Source organism: Sturnira hondurensis, unplaced genomic scaffold (genome assembly GCF_014824575.4).
Source record: "Sturnira hondurensis isolate 20B ecotype Veracruz unplaced genomic scaffold, ASM1482457v3 Scaffold0005329, whole genome shotgun sequence".
Lineage (NCBI taxonomy): Eukaryota > Metazoa > Chordata > Mammalia > Chiroptera > Phyllostomidae > Sturnira > Sturnira hondurensis.
In genome coordinates, this window is record NW_028077960.1 from 1718307 (window position 1) to 1737378 (window position 19072).

A 19072-nucleotide genomic window follows, 5' to 3' on the forward strand; every position below is an offset into this window, starting at 1 on the left:
TAGTTTTTTATATTAAAATTCTTATTTTGGATATCATTTTTAATTTCTAAGAGCCTTTCTTCTCTGTTCCTTTTTTATAGCATCCCTAGTCTTTTTTTTAAAGATTTTTAAAAATTTATTTATCTTTAGAGGGGAAGGGAAGGAGAGAAGTATCAATGTATGGTTGCCTCTCATGAGTCCCCTACTGGGAACTGGCCTGCAACCCAGGCATGTGCCCTGACTTGGAATCGAATCGCGATCGTGTGGTTCACAGAGCTGCGCTCAATCCACTGAGCTACGCCAGCCAGGGCATATAGCATTCCTAGTCTTATTTCATGTATGCCATATCTTTTTCTCTTCAAGGTTATTAATTAAAGTCTTTTAATCACAGCCTTGATTAACTCTTTTGTGTGTCCCCTCTCCCCCAACCAAGTATTTGAATTGGTCTCCTTTGTGTTACGTGCTTTCCTAAATTATCTGGAAATCCTTGGTTGTTCACACTTAGGAGTAGGGTCCTAAATGCACTTGGAAGCACTGTTAGCATGAGTGAGCTTCAAATCGAAATGACCAGCTAGCTTGTGTTGATATACTCCAAATGACAGAGTTCTTTTATGTAGGGCTCTTCACTTCCTCCACTCTTTGCCTGGTAGGGTCCAAGCCTGGATAGGAATTTAAGACAGTGTAGGACAGGAAGAATGGGACAGGGCATTCTCACTGCCTGTCCTTCAGATTTTTATCTGTTCCTCTGTTTTAGCCCTCTGCCTCGCCTTGCCGGCCAGGTATGGGCTTTCTAGGGGTGAGTCATTTTGCCTCGCTGTAGATATTTCTGTGGATCCAACTTTCTGTAATTGGCCATGTCAGCCAGAATCCTTTTGATTTTCTCTGCCCAAATGGGTTTAATTCGGCTGGTCTCCTTTTGGGTTTATACTGATCAGTTCATTCTCTAAGATGTGAATGAGGCAGCTGGATGGAGTGGCATCAGGCATGTTTCAACCTACTATGTTAAGCTGGAAATTAAGTGATTTATTTTGAAAACCTTTTGGGAAATGAGTAGTAGAAAATTTTATTTTACTTTCTAAAAATTGTATTTATTTTAGAGAGAGGGGAAAGGAGAGAGAGACGGAGAGAAACATCAACGTGCAAGAGATACATCTATCAGTTGCCTCTCGCATGCCCCCTACTTAGCCTGCAACTCAGGCATGTGCCCCAACTGGGAACCAAACCAGCAACCCTACAGGCCGGCACTCAGTAACCTGAGCTACACCAGCCAGGGCAGTAGTAGAAAATTTTATTTGCTGCTAAATTTTGTTGGTGCTATACCTCTATTTATCTCTTCCTTTTTTGAATGGAAATATTTCCATAGTAATACATGCTTATCATTAAAAATATTGAATGATATGGAATTACCCAGACTGGTTAATGAAGAGCTCTGTGTAACCACCCCTGACAGTAAGTGACACCCACCTTGCACTACCAGTCTTTGTACATGACACATATACACTGCCCCCACTTTTTCTTTCTTCTTATTTGAATTGTTTGTTTCATTTTCTTCAGGTCTCCTGGAAACCTAGAGAAGAACCGCTATGGGGATGTACCCTGCCTGGACCAAACAAGAGTGAAGCTGATAAAACGAAGTGGCCACACTCAGGTAGACTGATAAATGCCACCTTCTCAGGAGCACTGAGGGAAGTTTAAGACGCTTACGAAGTGTAGCTTACTAATGCTGTAGTTGAAAGAACATGGATTCTAAGCTAGAGAGACAATATTTGAGTTGTAATGTTGCTACGAACTAGTCTATTGTTACCACGGGCAAGTTCCTATATGCCCATCTGGTAGCATTAAGTGGAAATTAAATAAAATGCTTTAGGCAAATGCTGATAGCACAAGGTCTGGTATGTTGCAGGTGCCCGAATATGTTCGATTATTTCTCCTTTCACTCCTTAGTTGTGTGGTCATGGTCACATCATTCATCGTATTGGTGAGTGTATATGCATCAATCAGTACAAGGCAGCTCCAATGATAAATACCTCTGATTTTTCAGTTTAGAAGATTTGAAAACAGTTTTGGACAGCTGGTGTATAAATAAATATCTAGGGATAGGGATGAAATGGTCAGATGATTTCACTGTGTAAAATATTAATTTGGTCATATCTGTGCATATTAAAAATCACATGTAATATATGAGTAGAGATATTTAGAGAAAATGTTATTATTAGACATTTAACATCAGTGTTCGTGTCATCAGTTGTATCTACTTTCTTTTTTAAGATTTTATTTACTCATATTTTAGAAAGAGGAAGGAAGGGAAAAATACAGGGAGAGAAACAGTGATGTGCGAGATATACATCATTCGGTTGCCTCTCACATGCCCCAAAACCCAGGCATGTACCCTAACTGGGAATCAAACTGGTAACCTTTAGGTTCACAATCCATTGAGCCATTCCAGTGAGGGCTTTTTTTTTTGGTAAGTATATTTTGTCAATTATGCTATTACAGTTGTCCCATTCGTTTTTCTCCCCTTTATGCCCCTCAATCCTATACCTCCCTCTCCTTCCAGTATTTCCCCCCCTTAGTTAATGGGTAGTACATATAAGTTCTCTGGCTTCTCCATTTCCTATACTATTCTTTTTTGTTGTTAAAGATTTTATTTATTTATTTTAGACAGAGAGGAAGGGAGGGAGAAAGAGAAGGAGGGAAACATCAATGTGTGGTTGCCTCTCATGCACTCCCAACCACAGACCCAACCTGGACATGTGCCCTGATTGGGAAGCGAATAAGTGATCCTTTGGTTCACAGGCCAGTGCTCAATCCACTAAGCCACAGCAGTCAGGGCTCTATACTGTTCTTAACCTCCCCCTGTCTATTTTGTACCTACCAATTGTGCTTCTTATTCCTGTACCTTTCCTGCCACTTTTCCTCCCTCCTCCTCTTCACTGATAATATTCCATGTGATCTCCATTTCTGTGATTCTGTTCCTGTTCTAGTTGTTTGCTTAATTTGTTTTTGTTTTTTTAGGTTCAATTATTGATAGTTGTGAGTTTATTGTCATTTTACTGTTCATATTTTTTATCATCTTTTTCTTAGGTAGGTCCCTTTAACATTTCATATAAGGGCTTTGTGATGATGAACTTCCTTGACTTTATCTAGGAAGCATTTTATCTGCCCTTCCATTCTAAATGAAAACTTTGCTGTATAGAGTAATCTTGGATGTAGGTCCTTGCCTTTCATGACTTCATTCAAATACTTCTTTCCAGCCCCTTCTTGCCTGCAAGGTTTCTTTTGAGAAATCAGCTGAGGGTCTTACAGGAACTCCTTTGTAGGTAACTGTCTCCTTTTCTCTTGTTGCTTTGCAGATTCTGTCCTTATCTTTAATCTTGGATAATGTAATTATGATGTGCCTTGGCGTGTGCTTCCTTGGGTCCAACTTCTTTGGGATTGTCTGAGGTTCCTAGACTTGCTGGAAGTCTGTTTCCTTTCCCACATCAGGGAAGTTCTACTTCATTATTTGTTCAAATAAGTTCTCAATTGCTTCCTCTTCCTCTTCTCCGTCTGGCACCACTATGATTTGGATGTTGGAACATTTAAAATTGTCCCGGAGGTTCCTAAGACTCTCCTAATTTTTTTGAATTCTTCTTTCTTCATTCTGTTCTGGTTGAGTGTTTATTTCTTCCTTCTGGTCCATGTTGTTGATTTGAGTCCCAGTTTCCTTCTCATCACTGTTGGTTCCCTTTACATTTTCCTTCCTTTCACTTGGCATAGCCTTCACTTTTTCCTCTATTTTGCAACCATACTCAACCATTTCTGTGAGCATCCTGATTACCAGTGCTTTGAACTGTGCATCTGATAGGTTGGCTGTCTTTTCATTGCTTAGTTCTATTTTTGGAGATTTGATCTGTTCCTTCATTTGGACCATATTTCTCTGTCTCAGTGCACCTGTTACATTGTAAGGGGAGGATCGTTAGGTATTCTCCAGGGAGGGGCAACTCAGGTCACTGCATTATGGTGCTGTCAGTGGGGGAGAGATCAGAGAGGGAACAATGGCACTTGCTTGGCTCTTGGCTGGCTTTCAGTCACTTACCCACTTCATACAAGCAAATTGGACCCTGCTGGTGCTGATTCCTGGGTGAGTGGGTTTATGTATGTTCTAGAACCCTGTGGGTCTCTCCAGTGAACTCTCCTATGAGGCTGGGAGTTTCTCCTGCTGCTGCAAACCCCACAGGTTTTTACAGTCAGAGGTTTCGAGGCTTTTTTTTCTCTGCTCTGGCACCCTGAGTTGTGCAGTCTGTCGTTCTGCCCATTTGTTCCTCCCAGTTTACCTGAATGTAAATGTGGAACTGCCCTTTCCTCCAGCTGCCTCGCCAGCCCCATCCTCCAGCTGTGAGTCCTCTCTGCCCCAGCTGTTCATCTCCGCCCCTCCTACCAGTCTGGATGATGTTTCTTCTTTAACTCCTTGGTTGTTGGACTTCCATACAGTTCGGTTTTCTGGCAGTTCTGGTTATTTTTTTGTTTTTAAATTTGTTGTTCATCTTTTGGTTGTGCAAGGAGGCACAGTGTGTCTACCTACACCTCTATCTTGGCCAGAAGTCTGAAGATCATCACTTGAGTTATAATCCTTCTCATTACTGTAAATATTGGCAGAGGTTTTATTTCCATAATAAATGGAGGATTCCGATTTATTAGTGAATTTTTCATCAGATTTACTCCTGGAATTGTAAAGCTGTTAGTCATTGAATATTCAGATAGTAATGGAGACTGGCTAGGTGGCCCATGATGTTGATGGTCCTAGATATGAGGTATAGCTTCCTTCCTTCATAACTCACAGTTTGCCCTCATGTGTTAGCAGCATTGATGGGGAGTCCTGCTGAGTTTCCTGGGCTTGCCTCCCTTTTGGTTCTTGAGCTGTAGTCCTGCGAGTCTTATTGGATTCCCTTTTTTGTAAATAATAGCTTTATTGATATATAATTGACATACCATACAATTTACTCATTTAAAGTGTGTAATTCAATTGTTTCTTTAATGCTTTTGCAGAGTTGTGCATTCATCACCACAATCATCTTTAGAAAATTTTTATCACCTGAAAAACTTCATTTTCCCAAGTAGAAGCCCTGTGTCATTTGATGACTGTGTATAACAGTCTGAGGTCCCATCAGGCTCTTCCACAGTGACTGTACCGTTTTACATTCCTGCCAGCAATGAATAAGGGTTTCAAAGTTTCTCCACATGTTTGCCAAACTGTTATCTCTCTCTTACCTGTAGTCATCCTAATGGGTGTGAAACAGTGTCTCACTGTGGTTTTAACCTGAATTTCTTTGGTGGCTAATGATGTTAAACATCTTTCATGTGCTTGTTGACCATTTGTACATCTTCTTTGGAGAAATGATTATTTTAAAATAGGTTGTGTTTTTACTATTGAATTGTGAGATTTCTTTATATAGTCTAGAAACAAATCCATTATCAAATACATGTATTCTGTGGGGTTGGGTTTTTTTTTTCCACTTTCTTGATGCTATCGTTTGAAGTAGAAAAGTTTTCAATTTCAGTGTAGTTGCATTGATCTGTTTTTTTCTGTCATTGCTTGTGCTTTGGTATCATATCTAAGAAGGCCGTGCCTAACTCAGTGTCAAAAAGATTTAATTAATGTCAAAAGGATTTAATCCTGTATATTCTTCTAAGAACTTTTTAGTTTTAGCTTTTACATTGCACCCACGATCCATTTTGAGTTATCGTATTTTGCTGTATATAACGCGCACCCACATTTTTGGCCAAAACTTTCAGGAAAAATTCTTTTGTTTTAACTTTTAAATTAAATTAAATTTATTTTTATTTAGAAACAAAACCTATTATTATATTCCAGGGTAGTATTTTACATACAAATATCGCTATTGCTTTCCAGTATTACACTTTAACACATAAGCATAAAAATAATTTAAAACATTTATATAAATATGAAATTAGTACTACCCATATATAATGTGCATCCTTATTTTTCCCTCAAAAATTTGGGCAAGAAAGTGCTTATTATACATGGCAAAATATGATAGTTTTTGTGTATGGTATGAGGAAAGAGTCATCTTGATTTTTTTGTTTGATTTTTTTCTGCATGTGGATATCCGGTTGTTCCAGCAACATTTATGGAAGTGAGGTTTTGAGTTGGCCCTTTTGCTTCTTTTTTTTCCCCCCCAACAAGAAGAGACTATCCATACCCTGGGTTTTATTTACCTACTAGTACATCCTTTTCCCACCCAGATGGTATATTCCTCACAGCTGCAATGATGTTTCCTTTTTGTCATTAGACAGACTACATCAATGCCAGTTTCATGGATGGCTACAAGCAGAAGAATGCTTATATTGGTACACAAGGTAAGTTCGTCCGCCCCTCACAAGTTGGTTTTGAGTCATCTACGTGTGATTCTTATACCAGAGGACAGCATAGTTTTTAAAGAAAATGGTTACTTAATGTGATGTTGTGGCCACTATATCTTGGTCTGTCATAAAGATTAGGGGTTATTGAGGAAGGCCGTTGAGAAGCATAGAGTTTCATATAAGATATGCCTGGAAACTCACTGAATAGAGATAAACTGGAGATTTGAACACAAAACACTAACACAAGTCCCACTGTGTCTTTTATTGCCAACCCAAAGGGACTGAACATCAGAACTCATCAGCTAGTGAGGTGTTCTTATGGCCAGTAGGAGGCCAGGCGTGGCAGTGGGACTCCTCAGAAGTTGTGTCTAATCTGTGAGTGGGTGTTGCTGTCCTCAGAGGCTTTGCTGATCTCTGTACCATCACAAGGCACCTCATCAGTCTTCTGACATGGAAAGTCTGTGCTCCATTCGACAGTGAAGTATTGGGCTCCAGGAGGATTTCGTATGGAGTTTTTATAAATGTTGCTGTGGGCTCAGTACTCCTGCCCTGGCCTCTGCCATCTCAAGGAGAATATTGGATCATCTTCTAAAAGGGTGGGAAGAAATCACAACACAGGAGGACATAACAGGCACCAAATGCTTTGATCCATATGAGCTTAAGGCCTTTCGACCATTGCAGAACATGGCTGGCAAAAGATACAGTGGATACTTCCTTAACCAAGTGAGTGGTCAAAGATCACTTACGATCATCATTAATGGATGAACATATTAATATGCCTCCTGCCATGAAACATTGAGAACTGTACCATATAACCTATGTTATATGTTGCCAATTTTTAAGTCTGAATCTAATTATGAGAAACAAACCAATCAAATCCAGATTCTGGGACATAGAATAAAAAAACTTGCTTAAACTCTATAACTTTAATGCCATTACAAAATTAAAAAAGGTCAGAGAACTGTTCTAGATTAAAGGAGACCAAAGAGACATGATAACCAACAGTAATGTGTGATCCATGATTGAAACCTGTGTTTGGAGGATTAAATTGTTAAGGACAAACTATTGGGACAATTGGAGACTATGTGTTAGATAATATTATTATACCCATGTTTAATTGTTTAAGTGAAATAATGGTATTGTTCTGTAGGAGATCGTCTTTGTTCTAAATATGTGTTTGAGCATTTATGAGTAAAGTATCATAATGTCTGATACTTTTTTTTTCAAATTATAAGAGGAAGTGTATTAAGAAAGTTACAGAGGTAGTAGAAGTGAGCCAGCTAGGCTGCAAAGGCTGAGGAAACAAGTTACAGAGGCAGAAGAAAGGGCCCTTGGAGCCTAGGAGAGGGAATGGCAAAGGTAACGCATCTAGGGGAAGACCAGGGAGGGAAAGGTGCTGGTGTGCTCCCGAGAGGGAGAGCACGTTGAAATTTATTTTTTTATTTCTTTGACCAAAAGTAAAATTTCTCTTTCTGGTAGTTAGAATTAAATTTTTTAAATTTTTCTGTTTTTCCTTACTTTTTTTAAAAAAATATTTTATTTATTTTTATTTATTTTTAGAGAGCAGGAAGGGAAGGGGAAAGAGTGGGAGAGAAACATCAGTGTGTGGTTGCCTCTCATGTGTCCCCTACTGGGGACCTGGCCTGCAACCCAGGCATATGCCCTGACTGGGAATCGAACCGGTGACCCTTTGCTTCACAGGCCCATGCTCAATCCACTGAGCTATACCAGCCAGGGCTGTTTTTCCTTATTCTTTATCATATTTTTTCAAATAATTGAAACTTACTTTTAATAATGCACTAAAAAAAAATACATGTGTATGTATGCAGCAATGTCCCCTTATCTGCGGTTTTCAGTTATCAATGGTCTACTGTGTTTCAAAAATATTAAATGGGAAGTTCCAGAAATAAACAATTCACAAGTTTTAAATCGCATGCCATTCTGAGTAGTGTGATGAAATCTAGCCCTGTCCCTCTCTGTCCCACCTGGGATGTGAAATCAACCTTTGTGCAGTGAATCTGTGTTGAAGCTACCTGCCTGTTAGTCACTTAGTAGCCACCTCAGTTATCAGATTGACTGTCACAGAAACACAGTGCTTATGCGCAAGTCGCCCTTACAGTAGCCTGATGCTCTGTCACAATGCCTACGTCTTTCACCTCACGTCATCTCATCACACAGGCCCTGTACCTTCTCACATCATCACAAGAAAAGGGTGAATAGAATACAATAAGGTATTTTCAGCCCTGGCTGGTGTAGCTCAGTGGATTGAGTGCGGGCCTGAGAACCAGAGAATTGCAGTTCAATTCCCAGTCAGGGCACATGCCTGGGTTGCAGGCTGGTTCCCTGCAGGCCAACTCCCAGCAGGGGACACACGAAAGGCAACCATACATTGATGTTTCTCTCCCTCTCCTTCTCCTCTAAAGATAAATAAATAAATAAAATCTTTAAAAAAAAAGAATACAATAAGGTATTTTCAGACAGACCACATTCACATAACTTTTATTACAGTATATTATTTAAATTATTCTATTTTATCAGTTATTGTTAAATTCTTACTGTGCCTAATTTATAAATTATGTATCATATATTGGAAAAAACATAGCATATAAATATAGGGTTTGGTACTGGTTTTAGGCATTCAGCGGGGGTCTTAAAACATATCCCCTACAAATACAGGGGGACTAATCTATAGAGATAAGCAAACATTGCAAAATGATAGCAAAAATTGATAGCTTTGGAACTAAAGAATGTATGAATATACTATAGTAGTATTTCAGCTTTTTGTTGGATTCTTTTTTTTTTTTTTTCAAAATAAAAGTTGAGGGAAATAAAAGGGAAAAAGGCCTTTGGATTCTTGGTACATTGTTAATTGGTCTTATGGTCACAGGTTTATTTTTTTCCCCTAAGAGGGACAACTCCCTCCAAAGGGTGTTCTTTCAAGACCCTAAGAAGAAACAAGAGAACTGTCAGGAAAGATTTTTGGCAGGTGTAGGATATGATGTGATCTGCTTGAGGGAGTAGGGCCTTTGCTGAGGAGGATGGTTTGATGTGGCTGGGCTTATAGGGAGTAAGGGTTGGCTTTAGGGGGGCCTTAGAATGCTTCTTACTCCAGGTTTAGAAGGCAAGGGCACTGCTTAGTGTTGGTTAATTGTTCAAGGGTTGGGTCCTTTAGGCTGGCACTGTAGCCTCTGTCCAGAAGAAACTCCTCCAGGAATATAGGACACAGGGCTTCTTGAGTCAAACACTGATCACCTTTAGAACATGTTAACACCAGAAGATACGGGCCCTGTGATGTTGAGAAAGCTAGTTTGATTTATCTGGCAAACCTTCTTGACTATATTTGTCGTATTCTGATTCTTAATCATCATGTTATTTATAATAATAATAATATCCTATCTATTAAGAATATGTATCAGATATATAACCTCTAATTATTATAGAGACTCTTGAAGGAAGTTTTATTTTATTAATCTATGAACAAACCGAAGCCCAAAAAGCTTAGGTGATCTTGTATCACACAGCTAGTAAGTGGCTAGTAAGCCAGGATTTGAAAGTATGTTTGTTTGGGTCAAAAATCCTGGCAAGGCAAGTCAGTGGATTATTTTACCCATGTCAGCACAAACTGGTGATTTTCCGTATTCAGAAAAGTATATTGTTAAAAGAGTCTTATCTGGGGACTCTTTTTTTCCCAAATCTCTTATGCCTTTGAGGGAATTATGACCTGCTCTGCCTGGCCTGAGTTTGAGTGGTATCTGGGTTATCAGGTGCTCTGATAGGCAACACCAATTTGTCAGTGGTTTGAATGTGGAAAGTTAAGTATCTGAGAGATGCTGTGGTGCAGAGCAGTGGGGTGTGGATAAACCGGGGTCCAGAGATGGGGCAAGGGTATTTTTTATTCTTTTTTAAATTTATTTATCTTTAGAGGGGAAGGGAAGGAGAGAAGGAGAGAAATACCAGTGTATGGTTGCTTCTTGTTCATCCCCTGCCAGGAAGTGGCCTGCAACCCAGGCATGTGCCCTGACTGGGAATCGAACCATAGTTGTGTGGTTCGCAGGCCCATGCTCAATCCACTGAGCTACACCAACCAGCTAGGGCTGGTATTTTTTAATGCATATTACAGTAATGCATATCCATTAAATGAAGATGAAAATCACTCATAACCCTGAGACACAGCGATAATGTTAACATTTTGCACCTTCCTGACTTCCGCCAAGATGGAGGCATAGGTGGAAACACTGTGCCTTCTCCCACAACCAAGTTTGAATACAACAAAGATTTGGAGAAACAAAGACACAACCAAAGGACAGAAAATTGAATTATACGGAAGTCCGACTACATCTAACCGTTCAACGGGACGGGCTCTGATCCTGCTATGGAACAGGCACGAACAACCCGAAAGATGGCGCGAGAAGAACTCAAAGTCCCAGAGCCAATAACTCTAAGCGACCAAGAAATTGCCAGCCTCTCAGAAGCACAATTCAGGACACTATTTATCATTATGCTCACAGAACTGGTAGATTATAGTCACAAATTAGAGGAACAAAGTCACAAATTAGAGGAACTTATGAAGGCTAAACTAATTGAAATGAAGGGAGATGCACAGGAAACCAATAGTGATGGAAAGGAAACTGGGACTCAAATCAATGGAATGGACCAGAAGGAAGAACAAAACATCCCACCAGAAAGGAAGGAAGAAATGAGAATTCAAAAAAATGAGGAGAGGCTTAAGAACCTCCAGGACATCTTGAAACGTTCCAACATCTGAATTATAGGGGTACCAGAAGGGGGAAAGAAACAGCCACGAGTGGAAAACGTATTTGAACAAATAATAAAGGAGAACTTCCCCAGTCTGGCAAAGGAAATAGACTTCCAGGAAATCCAGGAAGCTCAGAGAGTGCCAAAGAAGTTGGACCCAAGAAGGAACACACCAAGGCACATCATAATTACATTAGCCAAGACCAAAATGAAGGAGAGAATCCTAGAAGCAGCAAGGGATAAGGGGACAGTCACCTACAAAGGAGTACCCATCAGACTGTCAGCGGATTTCTCAAAAGAGACCTTACAGGCAAGAAGGGGCTGGAAAGAAGTATTCCAAGTCATGAAATCCAAAGACCTACAGCCAAGATTGCTTTATCCAGCAAAACTTTCATTTAGAATGGAAGGACAGATAAAGTGCTTCTCAGATAAGGTCAAGTTCAAGGAGTTCATCATCACCAAGCCCTTATTATATGAAATGCTAAAGGGACTTATATAAGAAAAAGAAGATGAAAAATATGAACAGTGAAAGGACAGCAAACACACAGTTATTAACAACCACACCTAAAACAAAAGCAAACCAAGAGGACAGCTAGATCAGGAGTGGAACCATAGAAATGAAGAACACATGGAGGGTTAGAAACAGGGGAGTGGGAGGAGGAGAAGGGGGGAGAAGGCACAGAAAATAGCATAGATGGTAGGTAGAAAATAGGTAGTGGGGAGGGTGAGAATAGTGGGGGAAATATAGAATCCAAAGAACTTGAGACACGTGGTTATAAACTAAGAGGGGGGAGAATGGTGAGGGAGGGAGGGTGCGGGTGGAGGGGAATGAAGGGGGAGAATAGAACAACTGTAATGGTATAATCAATAAAATATATTTAAAAAAAAACATTTTGCAGCATCTCCTAAACCTTTTTCTATTCATATAAATAGGTACAGGCATCTAAAATATATAGCAAAATGGGCTCTTTCTATACATTATCTGCTTTTTCACTTGATGGTATCTTGTGCACATCTTTCCAGAGCAAAATATACAGATCTTATAATACCTATCACCTTACATACTGTTTAAGTTTGGGGTATACGATAATTTAATCATCTTTCATTAGGCATTTAACTTGGTTTCAAGACCTCACACGCTTTTGGAAGGGTCTGCTTCTGCACAAGAGGAAATTCTAGTATCATAAAATGTTAGTGCTTGCTAAAAAGGCTTTAGCAAAAATAGTAGTGAAACTAGCAAACTTCCAGGACAAAAATCACCTCTTGTTACTTCCCTGCTTCCCTGCAACCAGAGGAGGAAAAAGCACTGGGAAAGCACAAGGAGTTATCCTGAGTAGTTACTCCCTTGATTGAAAGGGAATTGTCGTATCAAGTATCTTCAGATCCCACAAATATCTTCAGAGTTATTGCTGAGTGCCCATCTTGTGCAGGTTCTAACATAGAAGAAGAATGTGACACCATGGCACTTGCAGTCAGCACCACGTTTGCTGAGATGCGATTAATTCTCACAAAGTAAAATGACTGATATAAGATCACATACATTGATTGAGCGCGGGCCTGCGACTCAGACAATCGCAGTTCGATTCCCAGTCAGGGCACATGCCTGGGTTGCAGGCCAACTCCCAGCAGGGGACACACGAAAGGCAACCATACATTGATGTTTCTCTCCCTCTCTCCTTCCCTTCCCCTCTAAAGATAAATAAATAAAATCTTAAAAAAAAAAAGATCACATACATTATATGGTTAAGCTGTTTTGATCCAGCTGTGCCATCAAAATCTAAGAGGAGAGGAAACCCTACAGAGAGGAAACCCTCCATGGTGGTCAGAGAAAGTTTCAGGGAAGAGGCAGCACTTGAAAATGAGTAGAAAATGAATAGCACTGGAGGTGAGAGAGATGGCTTGAGCAAAGGATAGAAGCAGAAGTAAGCATGATGTATCTATATTGTGATGAAACAGTTGTTTAGAAGGATTAAACTGGCAGGGGTATGCAGAATAGATTGGAAGGGAGAGTCCTGTTCAGAAAAGTAAACCAAGCCCTGGCTGGTGTGGCTTAGTGAGTTGAGTGCCAGCCTACAAACCAAAGGGTCACCAGTTCGATTCCCAGTCAGGACACATCCCTGGGTTGCAGGCCAGGTCCCCAGTAGGGGTGCACAAGAGGCAACCGCACATTGATGTTTCTCTCCCTTTCTTTCTCCCTCCCTTCCCCTCTCACTAAAAGTAAAGAAATAAAGTCTTTTTTAAAAAAGAAAGAAAAGTAAGCCAAGATAAGAATACAATAACTCAGACAAAGATGATGTGGTTGGTTCTCACAGCAGTGAAGTTGAGCAGGGAGATCAGGAAGGGGACAAAAGGATAAAAACCACAAACAACTCAAAGGCAAATCTTTAGGACTTAGTAGATAAAGAAAATATGGCCCTGGCTGGTGTGGCTTAGTGGATTGAGCACAGGCCTGCGAACCAAAGGGTTTCTGGTTTGATTCCCAGTCAGGGCACATGCCTGGGTTGTGGACCAGGTCCCCAGTAGGGGGCACTCAAGAGACAACCACTCATTGATGTTTCTCTCCCTCTGTATCTTCCTTCCCCTCTCTAAAAATAAATAAAATCTTAAAAAAAAAAAGAAAATAGAGAAGTTATAGTTGACTCCAATTTTTTAAGACTGAATTCTTGGCCCTGGTTGGTGTGGCTTAGTGGATTAAGTGCTGGCCTACAAACTGAAAGGTCACAGTTCAATTCCCAGTCAAGGGCACATGCCTGGGTTACCAGCCAGGTCCCCAGTTGGGGGTGTGCAAGAGGCAACTGATCAGTGTTTCTCTCCCTCTCTTTCTTTCTTCCTCCCTTCCCCTCTCTCTAAAAATAATAAATTTTAAAAATCTTTTTTAAAAAAGAAGAAGACCAAGTGATTGAAGAAGGCCAGTACTGTTCACAGAGATGGGAAAGTGGAGAGAGAAAGCTAGGTTTGAAGGAGGGGGCTGAAAATATGTTGGGTTTGAGTTGATGATGGGACACAGTAGGGGACAATTCAGTAGGCTACTGGGTGCTTATAAGGCTTAGCTTAGATGAGGTGAAAACAGCTAGAGAAATGTACATAGTTGACACTGTCAGTATAGATAGGATAATAGCTGAAATCCTGGTATTAAGGCCCTGAGAGGGTCTGTCACAGTGATTCCCACACTGTACCTGAGGTCCTTGTTAACATGGAGATGTGATATTTAACATGTTCCCATGCTGTACACAGTGCTGGTGCTGGTGGTTAAAGGAAATAGCAGGATATAGCGAGAGGAGCAGGGAGCTGGTATCTGTGGTTTGGAGTTAACCAAAGCACGGAAGAGCCAAGGAGGAAGAAGAAGTGCTTCACAGAGTCATATACTTTGTCTTTTCCAGGACCTTTGGAGAATACCTATCGTGATTTCTGGCTCATGGTATGGGAGCAAAAAGTCTTGGTGATTGTGATGACCACTCGGTGAGTTCATCCTTTTTCTTCCCACCTCTCTGCCCCTCCCCTAATACCGAGTATGGGTGATTCAAAGAGGAATTTAGCTCTTAGAAATAGTGAGGATTAGAAAAGCCAGGGCCATGAGTTAGAGATGATGTCGGTTGTTTTTTTTTTTTTTTTCAGTTGACCCAAAGATAACACAAGGTGTGGTGGAAATTGATAGATCTAACTTCTGAAAGCTTTATTCCATGGCTCTGGTGGCCCGGTGCCACTTACAGCCTATTCTGAGGCCCTTATCCACTAAAGGAAATATTGGGAGACATGGGGAAGTTCACTTTTAATATGGTCCACGCTTCTTCCAAAGAGCAGCTGTCTTCCTGGCTTCGAATTACCAGTTCCCCATTGTTCTCCCTTTCCCTGGTACTTTTACCATTTTCTGCTTCTTTAGGCAGGAAGCTCTTGATGAAAATAATATTTTTAAAATTTTGATATACATACCTGCCAAAACCTCAGGAATTACTATTTCATTAGTATTACCATTACCATTATGATAATTATAACCTATTTCAGATGAGAACAAAAAAATTAATTAGAGTGTTAGCATATTTTTCTTTTTCATGGCACTGTTACAACCACCTTTGATTTGGAGAGAAGGTCATGGAAGAAATACCATCTCAGCGTGCTTTGGAGCCACTGAATTGCAGTGAGGTGGACTTCAGGCCTTTATTCAAACCTCCTGGTGGTATCCTGGGAGCTGTGCCTTTCTTACTCCTCTACCACCCAAGGGCCCTCATTGGGGAAGAGAATGAACAGTGGCTGAGATACAAGGCAGAGAGTTCAATCTGGCCCACCATATTTTCTCTACTGTCTTTCTTTGTCCACTCAGTATTTATCCCAGATATGTGTGGAGTGCCAAGAGGTATCAGGAAAGGGGCAAAATGATAGGGTATGTACCAATAAACATCTTCTAAAGGAGTACATGCAGAGACTTGCACTGTTACATCCATTTAGAATGAAGGTTTTCTTCCTTTTCCGCCAAAAGGCAAGAGTGTAAGTTAGCAGCAGTTCAAGAGATGATGCTGCTGCTAGGAGCACAGCGGGTCCTGAGGAGGGCGTGCTTAGTGCTGTGCAGAGGAAGGATGGAGGGTTTACCTTGCTCTGTGTGTCTTCAGCTTTGAGGAAGGCGGCAGGAGGAAGTGTGGTCAATACTGGCCTTTAGAAAAAGACTCTCGGATCCGATTTGGCTTCCTCACAGTGACCAATCTAGGCGTGGAGAACATGAGCCATTATAAGAAAACAACGCTAGAAATTCATAACACAGAGGTAAATCCGGGTTTCTATTTTCTCACTTTTTTGAAGGTAAGGGAGAGCTTTAAATGTAAACAAAGTCTCTAAAAGGAATAGGCAGGATTCCAGGGAGCTTATAAGTTACTTCCATTTTTCTGGGCATAAGATGAGGATACTCAGTTCAGAACCAATGTAATTACATTGTCTTAACCCAACAGGGGCATTATTTAGGAATGAAACTTAGAAAAACTCTGGGTCCCACAAATAGGAATTCTGCCCCTTCCAGACATTAAACCTTTCCTTTGGGTTTGTAGAGAAGCAGCTGTGGAGAAAGTTGAGGGTGGTAGGCAGGAATCTTGGTGGTAGGGACCCCAGGGCATTGGGAGCTGGAAAAGCCAAAGGTAGGGGAAACAAGTTGACCTCACTAATTTTTGCTTCTTTTTCTATCCAAGGAGCGGCAGAAACGCCAGGTGACTCACTTTCAGTTCCTGAGCTGGCCAGATTATGGTGTCCCCTCCTCAGCAGCTTCCCTCATTGACTTCTTAAGAGCAGTCAGGAGCCAGCAGAGGCTGGCCGTCAGCAGCATGGGAGGAGACTCCAAAGGGCAGTGCCCTGAGCCACCCATTGTGGTCCATTGTAGTGCAGGCATTGGCAGGACAGGTAATAATGCACCTGATGCAGCTCTCAGAGCCTCTGGAGGCAGTAAGGAAGGTGGAGGAATAACCAAGCTCTTTATTGCCAGATTGAGAGAATTTGATCCATTGGTCCTGAATTGCCATGAAAAATTCTTCCTAAGTGTCCTTTTGGTAACCCTAGTGCTAACTGTGCGTTCAGAATATACACTTCACAAGCCAAGTCCTCTGGGACTGATGCTGTATACATCCCATTGGCATGATCATATTCTGACCCCATCACTGTCACCTGGGTGTCCAGAGAGCTCGGCTGGGCTGTTGCTTCCTTCCCATCCGTCTCCTTGGAGAGATCTTCATTTTGTTCTGTATTCTCCATTCTGCATCCACTTAGCAACTTTATCCTTAAGGGGATGTACATTGCAGGGACTGCTGGCATTTCTCATCAGAGATCCCTGTGAGAGAAGGTCAAGAAGAGTAGGTTTGCATCAGATCTCTGGGGAGAAATTGTAGAGTCTGAAAATTAGGGCCCAGGTGTCAAAGTGTTATTGTTCTGTCTGGGATTTCACTTTCCCACCTGTTCTTTGTATTTCCTAATATGTGACAAGAGGCGTTCTCATTTCTCTGGCCTCCAACACTGTGCCCCCCCCACCCCGAATCCTTTCAGGCCTGAGGCCCCTTGCCTTTAAATGCAGTCATCCAGTCCTGCTTGGTTATTTGGTAGAGGGGCAGGGAGAGGAGAGACAGGCTAGATATGACTATTTCCTTTCTCTCTTCAGGTACCTTCTGCTCACTGGACATCTGCCTGGCACAGCTGGAGGAGCTTGGTACCCTTAATGTGTTCCAGACAGTATCCCGCATGAGGACCCAGAGGGCCTTCAGCATCCAGACCCCTGAGCAGTACTACTTTTGCTACAAGGCAGTCCTGGAGTTTGCAGAAAGGGAGGGCCTGGTGCCATCCAGCCACAACCTCCTGGCCATGGAGCGTCAGTAACTGTCCCATGAGCCTCCTACCTGCAGGCCAGCCTTCTTCCTTAAACTATCCTGGACACTGCTGAGCCTGTAGGTTGCCATCAGTTACACTGAAGCCATGGACCAACCTCTTTCTTATGTCTCCCGGTGCACGCAAAGCAGCCTTTCCCTTTGGCGAGATAGATGTGGTAAAACTTATTAGAAAGGGCCAGCAACAGTGTGTTCTTAAGTCCTAGCAACTGCCATTGAACTGTGCCTTATTATAACCAAATTGTGGCTATTAATTTTTGCCAGGGGCTCCAAGCAAGGTAAGTGGGAAAGGAAACTCCCTACCCTCTTACCCAGTGCCCTCTCCTGGAGGTCTCTTTTCCACCCCTTCCCTTTGCTAGGATTTGATGGGGAGGTTTGGTGGGCATCCACCTTCCTTCCTAGAAAGCTTGACCAAGTTATATATTCTAGAGAACATCCCGAGTGCCAAGCACGTTTATTCCTAGAGTGTGTATTCCAGTCTTTTCTGTTATTCTGTGTGTGTGCGTGTGTGTGTGTGCACTTATGTGTATGGGTCCATATGTATGTGTGTATATAATATATTATTGTATGTGATAATATGGTCATATTCTATAAATACATATACACAGAGTTACTCCTTTGTAGAATTTCCTGGGGCTCCGTGTTGCACTTCAGGTGTTGTGGCTTCTTGTACCCTACTGTTTATTCTGGACTAGCTGGGTTTGGAGATTATGTCTCCAGTTGTCAAATGACAGAATGGTGGAAGAGGACACAGGCATATCCACTTTCTATGTTCCTGCTACAGGCTTTTGTGCTTACGTCATGACTCTCTCCAGGATGCTATCTGTTGGAGCCAAGAATACTGGTTTGTGGTGACGCTGGTTTAATTCAGCGTGGACTGCCCATACCTAATGATTTTTCTCTGTTTACTTTGCTGATTTTGGTAATAGACCTCCACTGTGATTTCAGACCCTCTCTTTCCTCTTCCTGTCCCTTGGGGATTGGAGCCTTGGAGTAGAGATGAATTCACTGAGCAGCCAGAGGCAAGAGCAATTGGCACAATGCCTTAAAAGGAAAGAAAGAGCCCAAGTATGAGAAAAGAAACTACTATGAGAATCATTCCCTGGGAGAATTAGCTTGGGGCCCCTTTTTCTTTTCTCTGAAAGGTTCCTTTCCTTATGCAGCTTGGCCCTATCTACTCAGACGCCCATCTTTTCCTGCCTAGTAACCTGACAGGCCCTGGAGCTCAAGCTGGACGGATTCCGTGTCAATAAAAAGTTCGAACTCCTGGCTGGGGGAGGCAGTGCCCTGCCATTTCTATATCCCCACTCCCCTTCTACGCAACCTGTTCCAGCCTGATGTGCCAGGTATAGAATTGAGTCCCCAGTGCTCTACGTTCCCAAGAAAATTCCAGGAACCCCTAAACCTTCCCCTGTCACAGATGAGGTTGGCAACTGATCAGACCTCAATAATTTTATACTGTAATAAGCTCTTGAATGTATATGTTCTTATTTTTGCAATCTTTTCATTTTGTATTTAATGTCAATCGACTGAGTCAGATTCAGAAAATAATTGTAAATGTTCATATTCAATATCTTACACCAATAGTTTTGTATTTACATATAAATATACTGACGTGATCAAAC

At 41.4% G+C, this 19072-nt stretch overlaps 1 protein-coding gene across 2 annotated transcripts in view; it reads left to right on the plus strand.

Annotated features, from left to right (window-relative positions):
• PTPN9 (protein tyrosine phosphatase non-receptor type 9) overlaps positions 1–19059 on the plus strand; it is a 90085-nt gene extending 71026 nt beyond the window's left edge. The window contains exons 8-13 of one of the 2 annotated variants that reach the window (XM_037046986.1): positions 1534–1627; positions 6273–6339; positions 14478–14556; positions 15702–15852; positions 16269–16476; positions 17225–19059. In XM_037046986.1, coding sequence (XP_036902881.1) covers positions 1534–1627; positions 6273–6339; positions 14478–14556; positions 15702–15852; positions 16269–16476; positions 17225–17439 — 814 coding nt within the window. In that variant the 3' untranslated portion in view covers positions 17440–19059. The remainder of the gene's footprint in view (positions 1–1533; positions 1628–6272; positions 6340–14477; positions 14557–15701; positions 15853–16268; positions 16477–17224) is intronic. The other variant, XM_037046987.1, reaches the window with a different exon arrangement.
• The last annotated feature ends 13 nt before the right edge of the window (positions 19060–19072 follow it).